The 20,952-nt window shown below is 41.7% G+C and overlaps 1 protein-coding gene across 1 annotated transcript in view; it reads right to left on the bottom strand.

Annotated features, from left to right (window-relative positions):
• kynu (kynureninase) overlaps positions 1 to 20,952 on the bottom strand; it is a 278,857-nt gene that overhangs the window by 116,521 nt on the left and 141,384 nt on the right. Inside the window, exons 6-7 of the mRNA XM_072257274.1 lie at positions 3,135 to 3,206; positions 2,750 to 2,824 (exon numbers count right to left, since the gene is read on the bottom strand). Coding sequence (XP_072113375.1) covers positions 2,750 to 2,824; positions 3,135 to 3,206 — 147 coding nt within the window. The remainder of the gene's footprint in view (positions 1 to 2,749; positions 2,825 to 3,134; positions 3,207 to 20,952) is intronic.

The raw sequence follows: 20,952 nt of genomic DNA, 5'->3' as shown, positions 1-20,952 counted from the left end.
GTACAGTTGACCTTTCGGGACGAAGGGTCTCGGCCCGAAACGTCGACTGTACCTCTTCCTAGAGATGCTGCCTGGCCTGCTGCGTTCACCAGCAACTTTGATGTGTGGGGCTGTTGTTGCATGGTGAGACTGGATAGACTGAGCTTATTCTCAATGGATTTATTCACCGATCCATGACGCTGAGGGATGACCTAAACAAGGTTTAGATAATTATGAGGAGGAGAAGATGGTGGCGTGACGCAGCGCGCGCGGCCTCTCCGGTGAATGATATCTATAACCTATCAAGTAGGGGACCGTGCACAATTCTGATTTGATGGAGACGAACGTGAGAATACAGAGGAACATCTGGAAAACTTCTGAAATGCCCGCTTCGCTGCCGCTGCTACTGTGTGGTAACCGGAATCTCCGGAGCAGAAGGCCCCAAATCCTCGGCTTTGCTTGTTCCGATGACCAGGGCTAGGTCAAAGGTGCTCGGCAGAGGATGGCACTCAGGAAGCTGTATTGGAGGGGCTGTTCAGAGGCTCGAAGTTTTCAGACAGACAGACTCAGTGTCGGCTGTGGTCGGCTGCTTCCAAGGCATCAGCAGTTGTTGGTGCCTTGGAGGTTTATGGCAGGGAGTTTCTCCCTTTTGCCGTCTGCTACCGGAGACTCGGGAGTCGATCGACTCGGGACATTGAGACTTTTTTTTTACCGTGCCTATGGTCTGCTCTTCATCAAATTATGATATTGTTTTGCACTGCTGTAACTATATGTTATAATTATGTGGTTCTGTCAGTGTTAGTCTTTAGTTTGTCCTGTTTTCTGTGATATCACTCCGGAGGAACATTGTATCATTTCTTAAGGCTTGTATGCATTTCTAAATGACAATAAAAGAGGACTGAGTGTTCTCATAATTTAATCTAATCTAATTATGAGGGGCATGGAGAGGACACATAGTCTACAGTGAAGGGTAGTCTAGGACAAGAGGGTTTAACATGAGAGAGAAGAAATTCAAAGGATATTTGAGGAGTAGACTTTTCACAGAAATCAGAATCAAGTTTATTATCGCTGACTTACATGATGTGAAATTTATTGTCTTGAGGCAGCAGTAGAGCCAGGGTGGTGGTTATCCGGAATATGTTGCTAGAGAAGGTAATTGAGGGATATAAAATAACAATGTTTAAAAAGCATTTTGGAGAGGTCCTCAGATAGGGAAGGCAAAGAGAGATACAGGACAAATACAAATAGGATTAGATAAAATACACTAATCCCATTCATCTGTACAGTGTAGATAGGCATTGCGGTCGGCATAGCCAAGAAGGGCTAAAATTGTCTGTTTCTGTGTTGCACAATTCTGTTTCTATGGTTCCTATCAAAGGCACTACTCTAGGTAACAATGTGCTGTTTACCTAGTGTCACAACCCAGTGCAGATCACTTGCAGTTGACCACAAATTCCTGGACCAAACTACTGCACTGTGTTCCAGTATTCTGGTAATTGAATATGTTTTTACACTACATCCTCTCAATGGCATTGCTATTGGGACATTGCAAATTAATAGTTACATAAAATCCCGAGGGACAAATTTTTCCTGGGCTTTGGCAAAGTATGTGGACTGTACAGGGAAGTGCTAGGAGCCATAACAAATCTTTGGAAGCTGTGGCACTCCTCACTGCTTGTCAAGCAAGGTCACTGTGTGCTCACTACTGAGGTCACAGTATATTTCTGCTCTCTTCTGAGTTTGTTAAATAATGCAGTTTGAGTACTATTAAATGAGCTGCCAGCCATGCTTAAAAAACCCAGAGGTCATCATTTATTCTCGTGAAAATACAACAACAGCAATAAGGTTAAATTTCATTCCACACAAAATAACTGCAGTGTTCAATTAGATTTAATATTCTGGAACTTCAAACAGTTGGAAATAGTGTTCACAAAATTTAGTCCCGACTTTATTTATTGATTGAGTGATTGATTGATACATTGTGGAACTGGCCCTTCCAGCCCTTCGAGCCACACTGCCCAGCAATCCCCCGACTAAATCCTAGCTTAATCCAACCAGTACGTCTTTGGACTGTGAGGAAACCGAAGCTCCTGGAGGAAACCCACACCATCACGAGGAGAAGCTACAAACTTTTTACAGCAGTGGCAGGAAATGAATTCCTGTCGCCTGTACTGTAAATCATTGTGCTAACCACTACACTACCATGCTACCTTCCAGCAATTCCGTTGTCAGGAGAGACTGGATAAGCTAGGTTTATTTTTTTGGAGTACAGGAGAATAAAGGGGGACCCTGAGAGAGGCAGATTATATTATGAGGAGGATAGTTAGGGTAGATAGCAAAATCCTTTCCTTACGGTGGGTTCTTTAAGACTATAGGGCATAAGTTTAACGTGAGAGATACAAGGTTTAGAGGAGATCTGAGGGGGAACTTAATTTCCACAGAGGATGAATGGAGGCTGAAATGTGCTGCCTGAAGAGGTAGTGGAGGCAGATACTCTCTTGACATTTAAGAGCATTGAGCGAAGTATTTGAATGATCTAGGTAAATAAAGATAAGGACTTAATAGAGGTAAATGGAATTAAAGTAATTAAGTTCAACAGGCAGGAATGTGGGTTAAAGGGTTGGATCCTGTGCTGTATGACTCCAATAATAAATGACTATAAATAATTAAACAGTATTTTTCAAAAAGAACCTGCATTGTGTGTTATTCAAGCCTAATAATGTACTGTGCAATGGCAACCGGTTTATTATCTTATCTGTATGATACAAACCTCTGCAGGAGACAGCAAAAGCATGCTTTCCTTTGGATCGCGACCTTGAAGACAGATTTGAGACTCCACTGCATACTTTAAAGGAACAAAGGTTATAATTAATGATTTGCAGACTTTAACTTCTACTACATAAAAATCAATATGGCCAATTTTCAGCTACTTCCACGGTCTCTTACTGAACTCTTACATCAATCATATAGCATACTCTTTTCAAAAATGGTTTTGGTAATAAGATGCATGCTGGGTGAGCTTGTAAAAAAGCTTGTTGAAATATTGGCAAAGAGCCAGGAAGTAAATATTTCACCAACTAAGTGTCCACAAATAAATCACTGAGTAACCTATGCAAGGACTTGATGAATTCTAGTGCTGTAAATGTGGTTCTTACATGATCAGAAGGAAATGCCCTCGCTTCCATGAGAATCTTATGTCTATTTGATGACGGTTTGTAGAAAGACAACTGTAAAACAAAACAAAAAGATTATCACATACAGCGTTCACTCATCATTTAAATAAAACTATTTTATAAGTGAAATAAGCAGTTTAGTTGGCCATCTAAGGAAACAAATACATCTGAAGGAAAGTATAATTTCTTTTGAGGCGAAATAGAAGAGTCTCCATTTTCCTCCATAATTATTATTTAAAACTTAACTGGTCGTTGGGCCTTAAAACAAACTATAATGGGGGATTTTTTTTTTGTATAATTGATCAGGATGGAGTTAAAAAAATATCAGAACCAGGTTTAATATCACTGGCATATGTTGTGAAATTTGTTGCTACACAGCAGCAGTACATTGCAATATGTACATAATAACAAAAAGTCTAAATTACAGTAAGGAGGTACATATATATTTAAAAAAATAAATAAGCAGCACAAAAGGAGAGAAAAAAACTGAAGAGGAATGGATCAATGTCCATTCAGAAATCTGATGGCAGAAGAGAAGAAGCTATTCCTGAATCATTGAGTGTGTGGGTTTAGGCTCCTGTACCTCCTCTCTGATGGTAGCAATGATAAGAGGACATGCCCTAGATGATGGGGATCCTTAATGATGGATGCTGCCTTTTTGAGGCATCGCTCTTTGAAAATGTTCTGGATGCTAGAGAGAGGGGCAATGAGGCCCAAGTCCTCCTTAGTCCCACCACTGCTCTCACTCTTGCAGGGATCACTTAATGATGGGGTAATTTTAAAATCTTAGTCCCATTGTCTTGCCAGAAACAGAGAATAAACAATTTAAGGACCAACTGTAAGGCTGCAAGCCAAACTGATTTGTTTGATTTATTATTGCTGCTTCAAAATAGCTTTCAGTCTGACATATCATCTTTAACTATTTATTAAAGTTAATGTACATGATAGCCAACCTCAAGACTTGCACGGAGCATGAGGTATCCCCTTTGTTGGGACCCAAGATTGGTGCAAAATCTAATTTGCGCAGTAGTTTATTTCTAAGATGTTTATTTTTTGTCAGATTAATAGTTTTTATCTAGACCCCTGGAAACCAGTATGTTTCAGTCTTCAGTCAAGTGCAGAACACTACGGAGGTACGGATTGTATGAGAATTCAAATGCTGGGGTATTTGTGGACAAAAGGAAGTTATTCCTAGTGGATTACATTAAATACCCTATATTATAGCAAGAGCGTATTCAGTTTTATTAATATCAGTAAAACCAATACAATTCAAATACTGATTGCTCAATCATCTACACCAGCAGTCCCCAACCACTGGGCCGCAGAGCATGCGCTACCGGGCCACAAGGAAACGATAAGATTTGGCGATAAGAGTCAGCTGCACCTTTCCTCATTCCCTGTCACGCCCACTGTTGAGCCATTACGCATGTGAGGTCATTACCCGCGCGTCATCCATTTCAGCGCGGGAAGAAGATCAACTCCTCGAGCTTACAAATGACGGCGTGCTGAAAAGTATGTTTGACATAACATCTCTGCCGGCATTCTGGATCAAAGTCAAGGCTAAATATCCTGAGATAGCCACGAAAGAACTGAAAACGTTGCTTCCATTTCTAACGTATCTCTGCAATGAATGCAACGAAAACTAAATTGCAGAATAGACTGGACATAAGGAACCCCGTTCGAGTATCGCTGTCTCTCGTCACCCTTCGATAGGACCGTCTTGTTGCAGGGAAACAATCCCAGGACTCCCACTGTTTCAGCGATATTGGTGTGTTGCAATGATTTTATATGTTCATACGGGAAAATATGTGCTGCGTGTTTAATATCCAAACGATAGTTAAAACGTTATGATGCTATTGACTTATATAACTATATAACAATTACAGCACGGAAACAGGCCATCTCTGCCCTTCTAGTCCGTGCTGAATGCTACTCTAACCTAGTCCCACCGACCTGCCTCAGCCCATAACTCTCCATTCCTTTCCTGTCCATATACCTATGCAATTTTTCTTTAAATGATAATATCGAACCTGCCTCTACCACTTCTACTGGAAGTTCGTTCAACATTTACTTCAAGCTCCCCTGTCCTCCCCTGATAATTGACTTATCACTATATTCATGCGAGGAAAACATGCGCTGTGTGCTTAATATTAAATTTGTTAGATAAACCCTTTTAGAAATGAAATTGATGTGTATTAGCTAATTATCAACTGTATTCCGGTTGTGATTAACACCCCGCCCCCCGAAAAGAATCGCCAAAAACGATTTGTGGAAAAAAATCGTACACACATGCGCACTGGTGCCCGCGCAAGGCTTCATGGTCATTGTAGTCTTTCTCGGGGTAAACCCAGCATATTTGACTGCTACTCTTGTCCATTGGCAACCCCCCCCCCCCCCCCCCCCACCGGTCAGCCAGTCCGCAAGAATATTGTCAATATGAAACCGGTCTGCAGTGCAAAAAAGGTTGGGGAACCCTGATCTACATCAATGGTTCCCTACCTGGGCTCCATGGACAACTCAGTTAATTGTAAGGCTCTACAGCATAAGAAAGGGTTGAGAGCCCCTGATCTATGCAGTGATGAAAGCCATTATCATCAGTGCTATGAAGTGGTATTTAATCACCTCGCTAACGCCCAACCTGGGTTTCACCAGGGCTCCTAAGTTCTAAACCCCATCATAGCCTTTGTCCAAGTGTGGACCAAAGAGCTGAATTCCAGAAGGGAGATGAAAGTGGCTGCCATTGGCATCAAGACAGCACTTGACCAAGTACAGCATCAAGGCAACCTGCTAAATCTGGTCAACGAATATGAAGTACTCCAGTAGTTGGAGACCTACCTCACACAAAGGAAATTGGATGAGATTATTGAAGATCAAACATCCCAGTACTCGAACTTCACTTCACAAGTTCTTCAGGGCAATGTCCTTAACACAGTCACCTTTATCTGTTTTGTCAATGACCTATCTTCTATTGCTGGCTCAGCTATCAGCAGGGTCAGAGTTAAACTGGTGCCAAGTGGCTGCCTCTTCGAGTTCAACTGCAGAAACAGCTTAAATTCTTCTCTTTAATGTCTCTTCTTTTCCTTTTCAGGATGGCTGGGGTTCTATCGAGGTCCTGATCTGCAAGTGACACTCATCTGTGTTTTTTTTAAAAAGGCGGAGGAGTTCCGTTCCTGGAGCTCATCGGCCGACCATTTTCCGACATTCTCCAGGCACGGCTCGGAAGATAGTGCTTCCAGAGTCCGGCCTTGGGACACTCAATTCCACGCCAATGTTGCCATTTGAGACATCGCAGGAGATGAGAACAACAGGATTTCACTGCAACGGATGTGTGGACAGAGGTCTCTGTGCTCAAACGGTCGCAAACTCTCTTTCCCTCTTTCTCATGGTGGAAGGAGAGTTTGTTGCCGAGTCTTGAGTCAGAGAATCTCTGAATAAGAAGTGACCCGGTAGACTGTAATATCGTAACAGCTTCTGTCAGTCTTCCCTTTTGCTGCGAAAATGGGTGATATCTCCCTGTTGCACGTGTATATGAGTGAGGAGAGGGGGGGAGAGAGGGGGGAAAGAGAGGGGGGAGAGGAGGGGAGAGGGGGAGGGGGGAGAGAGAGGTGGGGAGAGAGAGGGGGAGAGAGAGGGGAGAGAGAGAGGAAAGACAGACAGACATACATCAAACTGTCAGGTGAACAATAGTTTTAGTAGACTGGAGATCATGGCCTCTCTTTCAGTGCTTTGCAGTTACTGAGTGGTGGGCACTGGATCTTTTTCCTGAAGTGGGAAAGGCAGGGAGGGAGGTTGTGTTGATGCTTGCTGCTGCTTGCATGAGGGAGGGGGAGAGCAAGATTTGGGGTTCTAGTGTTTTTCTGTCATTCAGTTTTTTGGGGTTCTGTTTTTTTGGGGATGTCTGTGAAGACAAATATTTCAGGTTGAATACTGTATAGGTTCTCTCATAATAAATAAAACCATTTGAACCATGTTCAATTCATTTAGAACTTTCAGCAAATAAAGCAACCCATATATGCACACAGCAAGAACCAGATAACATTCAGGTATGGACAGTTGAGCAGGAAGCAGTATTTGTATCACAAAAGTGAAAGGGAATGAGCACTTCCAACAGGAGAAAATCGAATCACTATTGAACGATAGTTGCAGGACTCAGGCTGAAAGCTGATGACCTGGGATCAGAGCTTCAAACACTACAAAGTTCAAAGTGAATTTATCATCAAAGTACATATATGACTCCATACGTAACCTTTCTTACGGGCATACAAAGTAATTCCAAGAAACACCACAAAATCAATGAAAAGCAACACACAAAAAATGCTGGAGGAACTTGGCAGGTCAGGCAGCATCTATGGAAATAAAATGATAGCCGACATTTCCGGTTGAGATCCTTCTTCCGGACTGAGAAAGGGGAAGATGCCAGAAAAAAATGAGGTGTGGGGAGGGGAAAAAGCCGAGCTGGAAGATGATAGCTGAAGCCAGGTGGGCGGGAAAGGTCAACAGTTGGAAAAGAAGGAACCTGATAAGAGAGGAGAGTGGGTAATTGGGGAAAGAGAAGGAGGTGGGGACCCAGGGGAAGTAAAGGGCAGGTGAAAAGAGGTAAAAAGGTCAGAGTTGGAAATGGAAGGGGGAGGAGAGAGAATTTGTTTACCAGGAGAAATCAATATTCATGCCATTAGGTTGGAGGCTACTCAGGCTCCTCCACCCTGAGGGTGGCCTCATCTTAAATGTAAGACTCACCCAGACAATTGGGCAAACAACTCCATGTACAAAAGACAAACCAACTGTGCAAATACAAAGGAAAAAAATAAGCAGTAATTATCAAGAACGAGATGAGTCCTTGAAAGTGAGTCCATCGGTTGTGATAACAGTTCGCAGATGGCGCAAATGAAGTTATCCTCTGGCTTAGTGTTAATAACTGTTCCTGAACCCTGGTGGTGTCTGTTCAGGGGCTCCTGTACCTTCTTCCTGATTGCAGCAGCACGGCCTGGGTAGTCGGGGTGCTTGATGATGGATGCTGCTCTTCTGTGACAGGGCTCCATGTAGATGTGCTCAAGGGTGGGGAGGGCTTTACCTGAGATGGACTGGGCCATATCCACAACATATCAGAGTTGGGTAGAGTTACCTGGACGCGGAGGTGGAGAGGCAGTCACACCCATTAGATTATCTGCTTCTAATTTGGTCTTGGTCAAGCACAAGAGGATGTGATTGTGAGAGTTACAGCGGGATGAGCTTACAAACAGTTCTGAGATTCTCACTCCCTGCGTGAGCAAGGGTGGGTGCCATTGGAAGGACGAGTATCCTAACTGAAGCACTGTGGATCAGAAAATAATTTAGGGTGGGGGGAGAGAAGAGACATAGTTGTAATTGGGAATAGTCTAGTCATGGGAATAGACAGGATTATCTGTCACAAAGATCGAGAGTCCTGAAGGCTGTGTTGCCTGCTGCCTGGTGACAGGGTTCAGGACTTCTCATCTGATTTGCAGAGGCTTTTGGAGCAAGAGTGGAAAGATCCAAAGGTTGTGATCCACGTCGGTGGCAAAATCATAGATATGACAAAAGGTTCTGCTGAAGGAATATGAGCAGCTAGGCATTAAATTAAAAAAGCAGCACCAAAAAGGTTACAATCTCTGGATTGGAACCTGAACCAATTGCAAAGTGGCACAATGTCAAAAGGATTAAACAGTTGAACATGTGTCTCAGTGATTGGTCTGGGAGAAGTGTGACATTGGAACCAGTACTGGGAATTGGGAGCGCTGTTCCAAAGCAGCAGGCTCCACCTGAAACAAGTAGAACCAGTGTTCTGGCAAATCATATAACTTGGGCTGTAGATCGGGCTTTAATCTAAATAGTGGGATGGGGAGGGCATGGGGGGAACAGGCTGGAAAAATACTGATAACATAAAAGGAGATTGCAGGAGAGGTTAATTAAGTCTCCAAAATAAATAAAGATAAAACTAAATGTTTATAAAATGACACTAATTTAACTTTAGGTAACATAGAGATACATTTGAGAAGAAGGCTGGTGGCTACAGGATGGAAGATGGTATATTTGACTGCACATTTTTTTTTACAAAACATGGTAGATGAATTTATAGCACAATTAAAAAATTAGCAGGTACATCATAGCTGAAAGAAAATCACAGCTGGGGCCTAAACATCCAAGTATGCACATCCTAATGCAAAGACAAGCAGGTGGGCAGTGGTGGTATGATGGCTCGGTTGATAAAAAAAAATAAATCAAATCCTTAGGACATAGGATCAGAAGATGTACAATCCTTGTGGGCAGAGTTAAAGAACTGCAAGGGTATAAAGACCTTGATGGCAGCTATGTATAGGCCTCCAAATAGTGGCCAGGGTGTGGGGTATAAATTACAACAGGAGATAGAAATCAAATGTAAGAAAGGCTATTTTTCAATTGTCAGGAGGAATTCAGTATGCAGGTAGACTGGGAAAACAAGGTTGCACTAGATCCTAAGGGAAGGAGTTTGTAGAATGCATATGAGGTGGCTTTTGTTTAAGCACTTTAGGCAAAAAAGCAATTCAAGACTTTGTATTGTACTCTGAGCCAGGTTTGATTAGGGAGATTAAGTCCTGAGGAAGCAGTGATCACAATATGACAGAAATAACATTGCAGATTGAGAGATGCAAGCTATAACTGGCTGTATCAGTATTAGAGTTGAGTAAGTTTAACTACAGAGGCATGGAAAAGGAGTTGGTGAAATTCAAACAGTGATACTGGAGGACTTAAACTGGTTGGGAGAATGGGCATAGAAGAGGCAGATGGAACTCAGAGTAGGGACGTGCCTGGCCATGCACTTTTGTATAGAAGTAATAATGCTGAACGTTATTTTCTAAATAGATAGTGTGTAGGTTTCTGCAAATAAAATGAAGTGAGGCATTTTATGTTTAATGACACCTGTAACACATTTTATTGAACTCCAAAACTTACACCTCAAAAGTGCGCGAAAAAACATTTTATGTAAAAGTGTCATCACGTCAGACCAGCCTCTAAAAGCAAAGCCCTAACTCAATGTTGGTAGTTGTGAATTATTTACATTTCTCCCAATTACAGTACCCTACACGTGAATTCTGAAATTGAATGTGTAAAGGGATTCCTAGTGCAGGATTCACTAAAGGTTAACCTGCAGGTTGTGTTGGTAGTAAGGAAGGCAAATGCAATGTTAGCATTCATTTTGAGAGGACTAGAACACAAAAACAAGGATGTAATGATGAGGCTTTATGAGGTGTTGCTCAGACGACATTTGTAGTATTTTGAGTAGTTTTGGGCCCCATATCCATAGAAGGATTTGCTGGCATTTGAGAGGGTCCTGAGGAGATTTACAACAATGATCCTAGGGATGAAAGGATTAACACATGAGCAGCATTTGATGGTCCTGGGCCTGTTCTCACTTGAGTTTAGAAGGATGAAGGGAGATCTCATTAAAACCTACCTGTAGGGTTCTCCGTAATATTAACTGTAATGTTAACTGTTAACTGTTAATAATAAAATGGCTTCTCGATAGTGTTATAATGAAATGGCTTCGTTGTAATGTTAACTCATGAGGTAATGTCCTTTGTAGCTGAAATGTTTGGGTTATAATTAGAGATAACCAATGGAAGTCATGTTATTCTACTTGTATATGTGGGAATCTGAGTGAGAGCGGGGAAATTCGGCGAGGAGAGGCGAAGAGGAAGGACTTGCGGGATGCCCTCTGGTTGGTCCCAGTCCAAGGGTCGAGGAGTTCGGAGGAGATCGAATAGTGGAGACACAACTCTGTTTCTTGAGCTCCAACAACTGTGCACAAACTAATTAACTCTGATAAGTGTGGCACCTTTACTCTTCTCTATTTGTTTCCCTACTAATCACATAGTCACAGTAAGATTTATAAAGTGCAATCTTTTAATCGTACATTGTGTACTGACTGATATTTTGCATTGTGGGTTGTACCGGAGTGCATTACACAGCATCTCCACAAACGTGAGACACAGTTTGTCGAGCCGACGGTGGCTTCCCCCTCGACGAACGTGAAGTGATAGCGCTGAGTGTTACATACGGATTATTATAAAGTCCAATAGAGTAGTTGTGGAGAGTAGTGGGAGAATCTAAGATCAGAGAATACTGCCTCAGAATAAAAGAACATCCCTTTAGAACAGAGGTGATGAGGAATTTTGTAATGCAGGGATCCATTTCTTCTCGAGCAATGACTCCCCTTAGTACTATGTATTGATCCATTATCTACACATGCACATTGCTCTTCCTCTGTCTCTCTCTCACTACAATGCAAATACATCAGTTAAAGCCATTTCCCGCATGTGTGCTTTTATTTAATTGATATGTAGTTGTGCACAGACGCAACAAATTGGCAATGAGTATGAACCTGAATGTCAGCAAATATCACCAACTGCACCAAAAGTTAAGGGACAGAAAAATGAGAGGAAACAGGGACACTAACAAAGGAACGTGCAAGGAACAGTGCATAGTGGATATTATAGAGAGTGCAGAGGAGATTTACAAGGATGTTGCCTGGATTGGAGGGCGTACCTTATGAGAATAGGTTGAGTGAAATTGGCATTTTCTCCTTGGAGCAACAGAGGATGAAAGGTGACCTGATAGAGGTGTACAAGACGATGAGGGGCATTGATCGTGTGGATAGCCAGAGAGTTTTTCCTAGGGCTGAAATGGCTAACATGAGGGTTTTAAGATGCTTGGAAATAGGTACCAAGGGAATGTCCAGAATAAGTTTTTCTACACAGAGAGTGATGGTGCGTGAAATGCACTGCTAGGGGTAGTGGTGGAAGTAGATACAATAGGGTCTTTTAAGAGCCTCTTCGATTGGTACATGGAGCATAGAAAAATAGAGGGCATGTGCTAGGGAAATTCTCGACATGTTCCTAGGGTAGGTTACATGGTCGGCAAAACACTGTGGGCCAAAGGGCCTGTAATGGGCTGTAGATTTCTATGTTCTAGTATACAGTGAAAGACACAGCTAGCAAAGTTAAAGTGAAAATAACATGACGATGGCTTTAGTCGGGAAAGTTAATGAATTCAATAGTGCTAATGAAGGCTAGGAATTCTATATTGAGAGGGTGGAACTGAACCATGTTGGGGGAACAAAAGAAAGTCATCATGCATCTTAATGGGTCCAAGGATGTACAGTTTGTTATGTAACCTATTAACCCCTGAAAAGCCAGCAAACATGACATTTGATAAAATTGTTACAATTTTACACAATCACTTGAGCCCTAAACAACTGGTAACAGTTGAGAGATAAGGAACCAGTCAAAGGATGAAAACATATTGCACACTTTCCCAGTACTGTGAGTTTAGAAATGGACTTTATGTTGCATAAAGGAACAAGCTTGTATGTAGCATGCATAGTCAAAGCACCCAAGAGGCTACTGTCAGAAAGATATCTAACCTTAGAATGGGCATTGGCCATTGCAATATCATTGGAGACTGCAGCAAAGGATGCAGCAGAACTAGGGAAAAAGAGGTCAGAATGTGAAATGCACAAAATGTTCCTGAATGATGCAAAAGCCATCTATCAATGTAGCAAATCTTCTCATGATGCAAATGATTGTTGATTCAAAGAAAACGTTTGCAGAATGTGTCATAAACAAGGTCACGTAGGGAGAATGTGCAAGGCAGACAAAGAGCACAACCAAGTGAAAACTCTCAAAAACAAAACTAAGCAAATGCATAGTGACCAAATGTGAAATGGAATCAGATAACATAGAGTCTGACTAATGTGTGCTATCATGCCTAGTACTGTATAGTATTACTGAAGCAGATCATAAAATCATCTGGATCACAATAGATGCGCCTGGTGTAAAACTGAAAATGGAGCTACATATAGGGACAGCTTTGTCTATAATTCTAGAAGCTGACTACAACAGATTGTTTTCTAAGATGGCATTAGAGAAGATCTCAGTGATGCTAAAGACTTACACAAATGAAAAAGTGTCTCCCAAAGGCAAACTGTAAGCAAATGTGACATATGGAGGCCAAGCACAGTAGTTGGAGCTTTGTGTGTTGAAAAGTGAGGGCAGCACTTTTCGGATGTGAATGGTTGAGAAAAATCCAACTAGACTGGCACTCAATCAAAGCCCTCAGTGTGACATCAACAGGCAATGGCAGGTCAAATGGTAGCACCAAGCAGAGAGAGGCACAGCTGCTTAATGCTAATGAGAAGGTGTTTGGTCAACTCAAAGGCATGAAGGTCAGAATTGAATTGAATAGAATGAAGCAGCAACACCAAGAACCCATAAGGCCCCACCACTGTCCAACTAAAGAAGATGCTGAACTTCAGAACTTTGGCATTCTCACCAAGGCTGAGTGGAGTGACTGGACCACGTCCATTGTCCCGGTGATCAACTAAGGGAAGGCCGGAGCCAATCGCATATGTGTGGATTTCAAAGTGAGCATCAACTTAGTGCTGCATACTGTGCAGTATCCCTGCCACAAATAGAAGACATTTTTGTACCTTTGGCAGGTGGGGGGAGATTTTCAAAGATTGCCTTGTCACAAACCTACCCGCAAATGGAGATCGAGGAGCCAAGCAGGAAGTTCCTCACAATCAACACTCACAAGGGACTGTTCAGTATAATTATCTCATCTTTGGCGTCGCATCAGCTCCTGAAATTTGACAAAGTGCTCCAAGATATCCCAGGTACACAATGTTACCTTGATGACATCATTGTGATGGGCAAGAATGATGAAGAGCACCTCCAGAACCTTGGTAAAGAACTTACCAGTTTGAGTATGGTCTGTGTGCAAGAAGAAAGATATGAGAGTTTTTCAAGAATTAAATCTCATATTGTGGACATGTCATTGACAAGCATGGCTTACATAAGTCACAACAGAAGTTTGAAGCAGTGTTACAGTCACCCAAACAGGAAAATATGTCACAAGTCAGGTCATACTTGGGCCTTGTAAACTACGAGGGGTGATTGATAAGCTTGTGGCCTAAGGTAAAAGAAGTTAATTTTAGAAAACCCAGCACATTTATTTTTCAACATAGTCCCCGCCTGCATTTACGCACTTAGTCCAGCAGCCGTGAAGCATATGGATCTTGGACCTCCAGAAAGTGTCTACAGCAGGGTTGATTGATAAGTTCATGGATAACAGTAGGAGATGAGTTATACAGCTCTTGTTACATGCACATGCAGTTCAACTCTTTGAGTGATTATGCAGAAAGTTTGAAGTCAATAACTCATCTCCTTCTACCTTAGGCCACAAACTTATCAATCACCCCGATGAGTTATTAACTTCAAACTTTCTGCATAATCACTCAGAGTTGAACTGCATGTGCATGTAGTGACAGCTGTATAACTCATCTCCTTCTACCTTAGGCCACAAACTTATTAACTACCCCTGCTGTGGACACTTTCTGGAGGTCCAAGATCCGTATGCTCCACGACTGCTAGACTAAGTGTGTAAATGTGGGAGGGGACTAGGTTGAAAAATAAATGTGCTAGGTTTTCTAAAATGGACTCCTTCTACTGTAGGCCACAAATTTAACAACCACCCCTTGTACTACCACCTGTTTCTCCCAAACCTTACTACAGTACTGCACCCATTGAATGCACCGTTAGAGACAGGAGCAAAGTGGGAATGGTCAGAAAGATGTGAAAAAGCATTCAAGGAAACAAAGAGACTAATAACATCCAAAGAATTGCTCACCCATTATGACCCATCCTTGCCCATCAGACTAGTGTGGGATGCGTCCCCTTATGACACTGGACCTGCTTTATCGCACATTATGAAAGATGGATCTGAATGCCCAATCGAGTTTGCTTCAAGATCATTGACAAGCGCAAAACACAACTACGCACAGATTGACTGAGAGGCCCTTAGTCTAGCATGTGAAAAGTTGTTCCACCACTACCTCTACAGAGAGAAGTTTACACTAATGACCGATCACCAGCCTCTTGTGCCCATTTTCAATCCCAGGAAGGGAATCTCAGTGATGACTGCTATCTGGTTACAATATCGGGTACTATTCCTAGGAGTCCACTCTTACGGCATAGAGTTCAAGGGTATCAAACAACATAGCAATGCTGTTGGCTTGTCACGTCTTTCACTAATGACAACTAAAGAAGAAGTCTTCATACTGTGACCCAGCAAAAGTGTTCCACACAGCATTGGTGGACCAGCTGCTGGTAACAAATTCTGAAATATAAAGGGAAACAAGGAATGACCCGACATTATCAAAAGTCTATGACATCACCATGCAAGGATGGCAAGCTCATGGTAACCCTATGTTTGCAGACTTCTCAGTGAGATGAGACCAACTGTTGGCATGTCAAAGTATGCTGATGCATGGATCTCGTGTTGTGGTTCCCTCTAAACTGCAGACTAGAGTGTCAGAAAATCTGCATGAAGGACATCTGGGTACAGTCAAGATGAAGAGTCTTGATGGAGCTACATGTGGTGACCGGGAATAGATAAACAGATTGAAAAATTCGACAAGAGCTATTGAGGATGCCAAGAAGTTCAAAATGCAACCCCACAGGCAACGTTACAACCTGGCAACGAGTACATATTGACTTTGCTGGGCCATTCATGGACTTCATGTTTCTGATCGCTGTGGATGCTCATTTGAAGTGACGGGAGGTAATACCTATGAAGTCAACCACCTCAGCAAAGACTGTCTCCATTCTGACTACCTTCACCAGAAATGGCTTACCTGAACAAATTACAAGTGACAATGGATACATAGCAGAAGAATTCTGACTGTTCATGAAGAAATATGGCATCCAGCATTTTCTGTCAGTTCCTCACCAGCCAGCAATGAATGGCTGAAAGGTTTATCCAAACCTTCAAGAAATCTATTAAAGTGATGGACAAGGAGGCCATTTCTCTACAGCACCAGGTGGAAAATTTTCTTTTTGTGTATTGCAACTCTGTTCATGCGATGACAAATCAAACACCTGCAATGCTGTTCATGAGCAGGAATCTGAAATCTCACATAGTCCTCCTAAAACCAGGCGTACAAAGGAAAGTGCAGAATAAACAGTTCAACCAGTTGCCAAGTGAAGCAGCAAGGAGCTTTGAGATTGAACTGGAAGTCCTAGTGTGTTACTGAGAAGACAAGTGAACACGCAGTAGGCTAGCTCAAGAATTGGACCACTGTTGTACACAGTGGATGTCGGACATCAGACGTGAAGATGTCATGTGGACCAGCTACTGGATGCTCAACCGAAGAACACACCTGAGTCAATTGCATCCAACAAGACAGACACATTACAGCCACTGGACTTAACTCTCAGGCTGCTGTCACTGACAGCAATGTGACATCGTCAACTGAGAATGTTGTCTTAGACAAGACATCTGCCAATCCTGATGCCACTCCACAGGTCCAAAGGCACTAGAAGAATGTTATCATTGACAAGACACCTGCCAAACCTGATGCTACTCCACGGGTCCAGAGGTGTTATCCTGAAAGCAACAGAGCGACATCCAAAAGACAGAATCTTCTAGATCAGTGAAGTTAGTTATGGACTGTTATTGTGAAAGCATGTTTATTTGGAATATGGTTTGTGAATAGGAAGACTTAGAGTGTTTTGTACATATGCACTTTTATTGTTGCATAATCTAAAGGGGCAGGAAGTGTAATATGTGGATCTATTTCTTTTGGAGCAATGACTCATTCCCCTTAGCACTATGTATTGATCTGGTGTCTATGCATGTGCATTCATTTTCATTCTTATTTTTTTTTCTTTCTCTCTCCCTCTCTCCAATATGACTACACCAGTTAAAGTATCTCCCACATGCATGTTTTTATTTAATTGAAATGTAGTTGCACAGATACAACAAATTTCTTTTGCCAGAGGGTGGTGAATCTGTCATCAATGCCATCAATGGCTCGGGAGGCCAAGTCTTTGTGGAGTTTTAAAGCTGAGGTTGGTAGGCTCTTGATGAGTAAGGGCATCATAGGTTATGGGGAGAAGGCAGGAAAATAGGGTTGAGAGGGAACAATAGATCAGCCTTGACTGAATAGCAGAACAGACTTGATGGGCTGAACAGCCTAATACTGCTCCTAAGCATTATGTGTTTATGACGTTCAACAAATCTCCCTTTCATTAATATCCTGGAGTCACAAGAGAGTATGACTACCCACAGGATACATTGCAAGATGCACAACATCTGAACTGAATTATGTTGCCAGACCTTCATTGCTGCTGGGTCTCAATCCTGGAATTTCCTAGCTTCACAGAATTGTGAAACTTCTTTCACTCAAATTACCAATGTACTTTAAGAAGTTTCTCACCACCAGTTTCTCAAGGTCAATCAGGATGGGTATTAAATACTGGCTTTAGCAGCAATGTCTAGATCAAAAAATATACAATTTTTAAAAATGCCTTTGAAATTGGACCAGAATGTGCCACATTGATTAATGACATGTTTCACGTTAGATATGGAAGATACATTCTGCACAAAAGTTTGTGGAGTATAGATTTGCAAAAGCAAAATCACAGATGGAAGAAAATAAAAATGAGGCACAAATTTTAGGCATGGGTCATTAAGTACAATTACAATCAGTGAGATTTTGCAAAACCTATTCAAGTAAACTACAATTCACAATTGTAATACTGTGTTGATCCAAAATCAAAATATAGTATTTGGTTTCATGCGCTTCATTATAAAGTAGATTCTGGAGTGGGAGGAAAAAAAAGTGTAAATTTATCAAGGTGACACCATTGATATAATTTGTTCCAGTGAGTAAAAGCTCTCTTTCAAGTCTCTTATCATCATTTGATAATATGATGATGAGAGAATTGAAAAATATATTGCACTCACTGGAGCAAATAAGGATAAGACAAGATCTAGCAGGGTCGATGAGAATTTCAAATGGTTAGAAGAAAAAATTAGTCAAAGATTATTTCTACCGATCAATGAATCAGTAACAAGGTTACATTAATTTTGGATTAATACTGCAAGCATTAAGAATGAGAATAAAACATTTTATAAAATAAAAATATAAAATTATTGCAAGTTCCATTGTCGATTACAGCAGAGACAGTCAGAAGGTTGAAGAGGCAAATGACTTGTAAAGGACATCGAAGGGGCAATGAAATGGGACGAAAATGAATTACTTAATTCAAGGAAACATCATGTAAAAATTAGTACTGTAATACTATCTACTTTTGCATTGACATATCACAAATTTTATTATCTTGTTATTTAGAAGAATTCTCCACTATGATATGCCAATGCGCAAAGGAGGCTGCTTTCTGATACCATCAGAATTTTTGTCTGTATGAAATCACTCACAATATTTCACTCCACTCACATGTTTTATTATTATTATTATTATTATTGTTAACGTCAACAATGCTGAGGTAAAGAGGGTTGAGAGTTTCCATTCCTGGAAGTGCACATGAACAATTGCCTGTCCTGGTCCATCCACATTAATAGCATGCACAAGAAAGCTCACTAGTACCTCAGCTTCCTCGTTAAGGCTAAGACTCCCTTTGACTTCACCAATTTTTCTTAATACACGTTAGAAAATATCCTAAGCAATACAACAATAAAAACACAGGATAGACTCAGCAGATCAAGCAGGATCTATGAAAGTGAATAGACAGTCATCGTTTTAGGCTGAGACCCTTCTTCAGGACTGTGAAGGAAGGAGGAAATGGCAGAATAAAAAGGTGGAGGGAGGGAAAGAGGCTAGAGCGGTGGATGAGGGAGGAGAATTTGTCTACCTGAATGAGAGTTCAATATTCATGCCATCAGGTTAGAGCTACCCAGACAAAATATAAGTTGTTGCTCCCCCACACTGAGGGTGGCTTCATCTCGGCACAAGAGGAGGCCATGGACCAACATGTCGGAATGGGAATGGGAATCGAAATAAAGATGCTTGGCCACCAGGAAATCCCGCTTGTAGCAGATGGTGTGGAGGCATTCAACGAAAATATCTTATCTAGATACATAATGGCTTGGTACGGCAACCGCCTTAGCACACGAGTACAAGAAAATTCAGAGAGCAATAGACACAGCTCAACACATCACAGAAACCAGCCTCCCTCCATGGTCTACACTTCTCACTGGCTCAGCAAAGCAGTCAGCATAATCAGAGATCCCACCCACCTTGCGACATTCTCTCTTCTCTCCCCCACCCCCAGGCAGAAGATGCAAAAGCCTGAAATCACGTACCACTGGCCAAACGGACTATTCCTGTCCCACATTTTAAGACTATTGAGGAGATCCATGGCAGGATAAGGAGGACTTTTGCTCTCACAGTCTACCTCATTGTGACTGTGCATCTTACAGTCTACATGCACCGCACTTCCTCCGCAGTGTAATACTTTATTCCGCACTCTGTAATTGCTTTGCCTTGTAATACCTGAATGCACCATTGTCATGAATTGATCGGTATGGAGGGTATGCAAAGGTTTTCACTGTATCTCAGTCTATATCAGGGATTCAGAACCTGGGGCACATGGACCCCTTGGTTAATGGTAGGGGTCAATGGCATAAAAAAATGTTGGGAATCCCTGGTACATGTGATGATAATAAGCAATAAACAAAATCTAGAAAACAATTCTTTCACCACCATTATATAGAAGAATTCCCCACTATGATATGTTTACCTGCAAAGGAGGTTACTTTCTGTTACCATCAGAATTTTTTACTATATGTAATGACTTACAACTTATCCCATCACTCAAGTTTTAGTTCTGAAGAAATCAGAACTACTTATTAGACCTTGCATAAATTTAATGTTAGTTCCTGTATCTCAACCTCAGATAAGCTGCATACAAATGGGACAGCGATGGACAGCAAGGGCTTATTCTTTGAGTAGAGAGAATGAAGGAAACAGAGAGAGAAAAAGAGAAGATACTGGAAAGCACTGAAAGGAATATTAGAACAAAGAAAGAATGGAAGACATAGTTTATTGTCCAAGCATTATTCTTTCAATCTGCCTTTACCAATACTCAAAGTAGTTAATCATTTTTATATTAATTTATCAATAATTAGCTTTTATATTTATTCCATCATTCCTGACTAATACTCAAAGCAGCTTGCTCTAAGAAGGGCCACCTCTCTTGCAAAATGATTGAACTTGGTCATCTCACTTCCGTGTGACTTGATTTTACATCGTAGCATTTTGAAGTTTATTACAAGATTCAATTTATTGAAGCTCATGACTTGAAACTCATCATAGCCTCTGCAGACTAACATAGTTGCCCCTTTTCACACTACTTTGTTTACCTATAGTAATGGTACTAGAAATTTACTGAGCAATTATTCAAAAAAGAGAAAGTAAAGCCAAAATAGGTGTAATGAAATAAATGCTAATTTTCTGAGAATTGATTTGTTAGCTGATTGGTTTTAAGGTACGAAGGACATGGGAAGGTATTTGATCATATATCGACATTAACTTTGGTGGCATCCATTAGTCTCTCAAGACCATGGAGCTGCGCCTGGATACTCCAGGCCTGGGCAGGGTTGTATGGAAGACCGGCAGTTGCTCATGCAGCAAGTCTCCCCTCTCCATGACACCGATGTTGTCCAAGGGAAGGGCAAGGGCCGATAAAGCTTGGCACCGGTGTCGTCGCAGGAGTTGCCAGAACGAGGTTGAAGACAACGTCGGACTACCTTAGGAACTCCAGCTCTGGAGTTGCCCTCAGGGTTTACTCCCGAAGCCTTTCCAATGAGTGGGTATGGCCGCAAGGCAGCGGAGGTCTGAATTCAGAGTTTTCCCTCTTTTAGATGGACTGCCTTCCCAGGCTAACCAGTTCCACCTACCCAAAACTGTACTTCATGGGCATTTGGATAAAGAATGAGCCGG

The sequence above is a fragment of the Mobula birostris genome, chromosome 5 (assembly GCF_030028105.1).
Source record: "Mobula birostris isolate sMobBir1 chromosome 5, sMobBir1.hap1, whole genome shotgun sequence".
Lineage (NCBI taxonomy): Eukaryota > Metazoa > Chordata > Chondrichthyes > Myliobatiformes > Myliobatidae > Mobula > Mobula birostris.
Note: the sequence above shows the minus strand (reverse complement) of the source record. Positions and strands in the feature narration are given on the sequence as shown.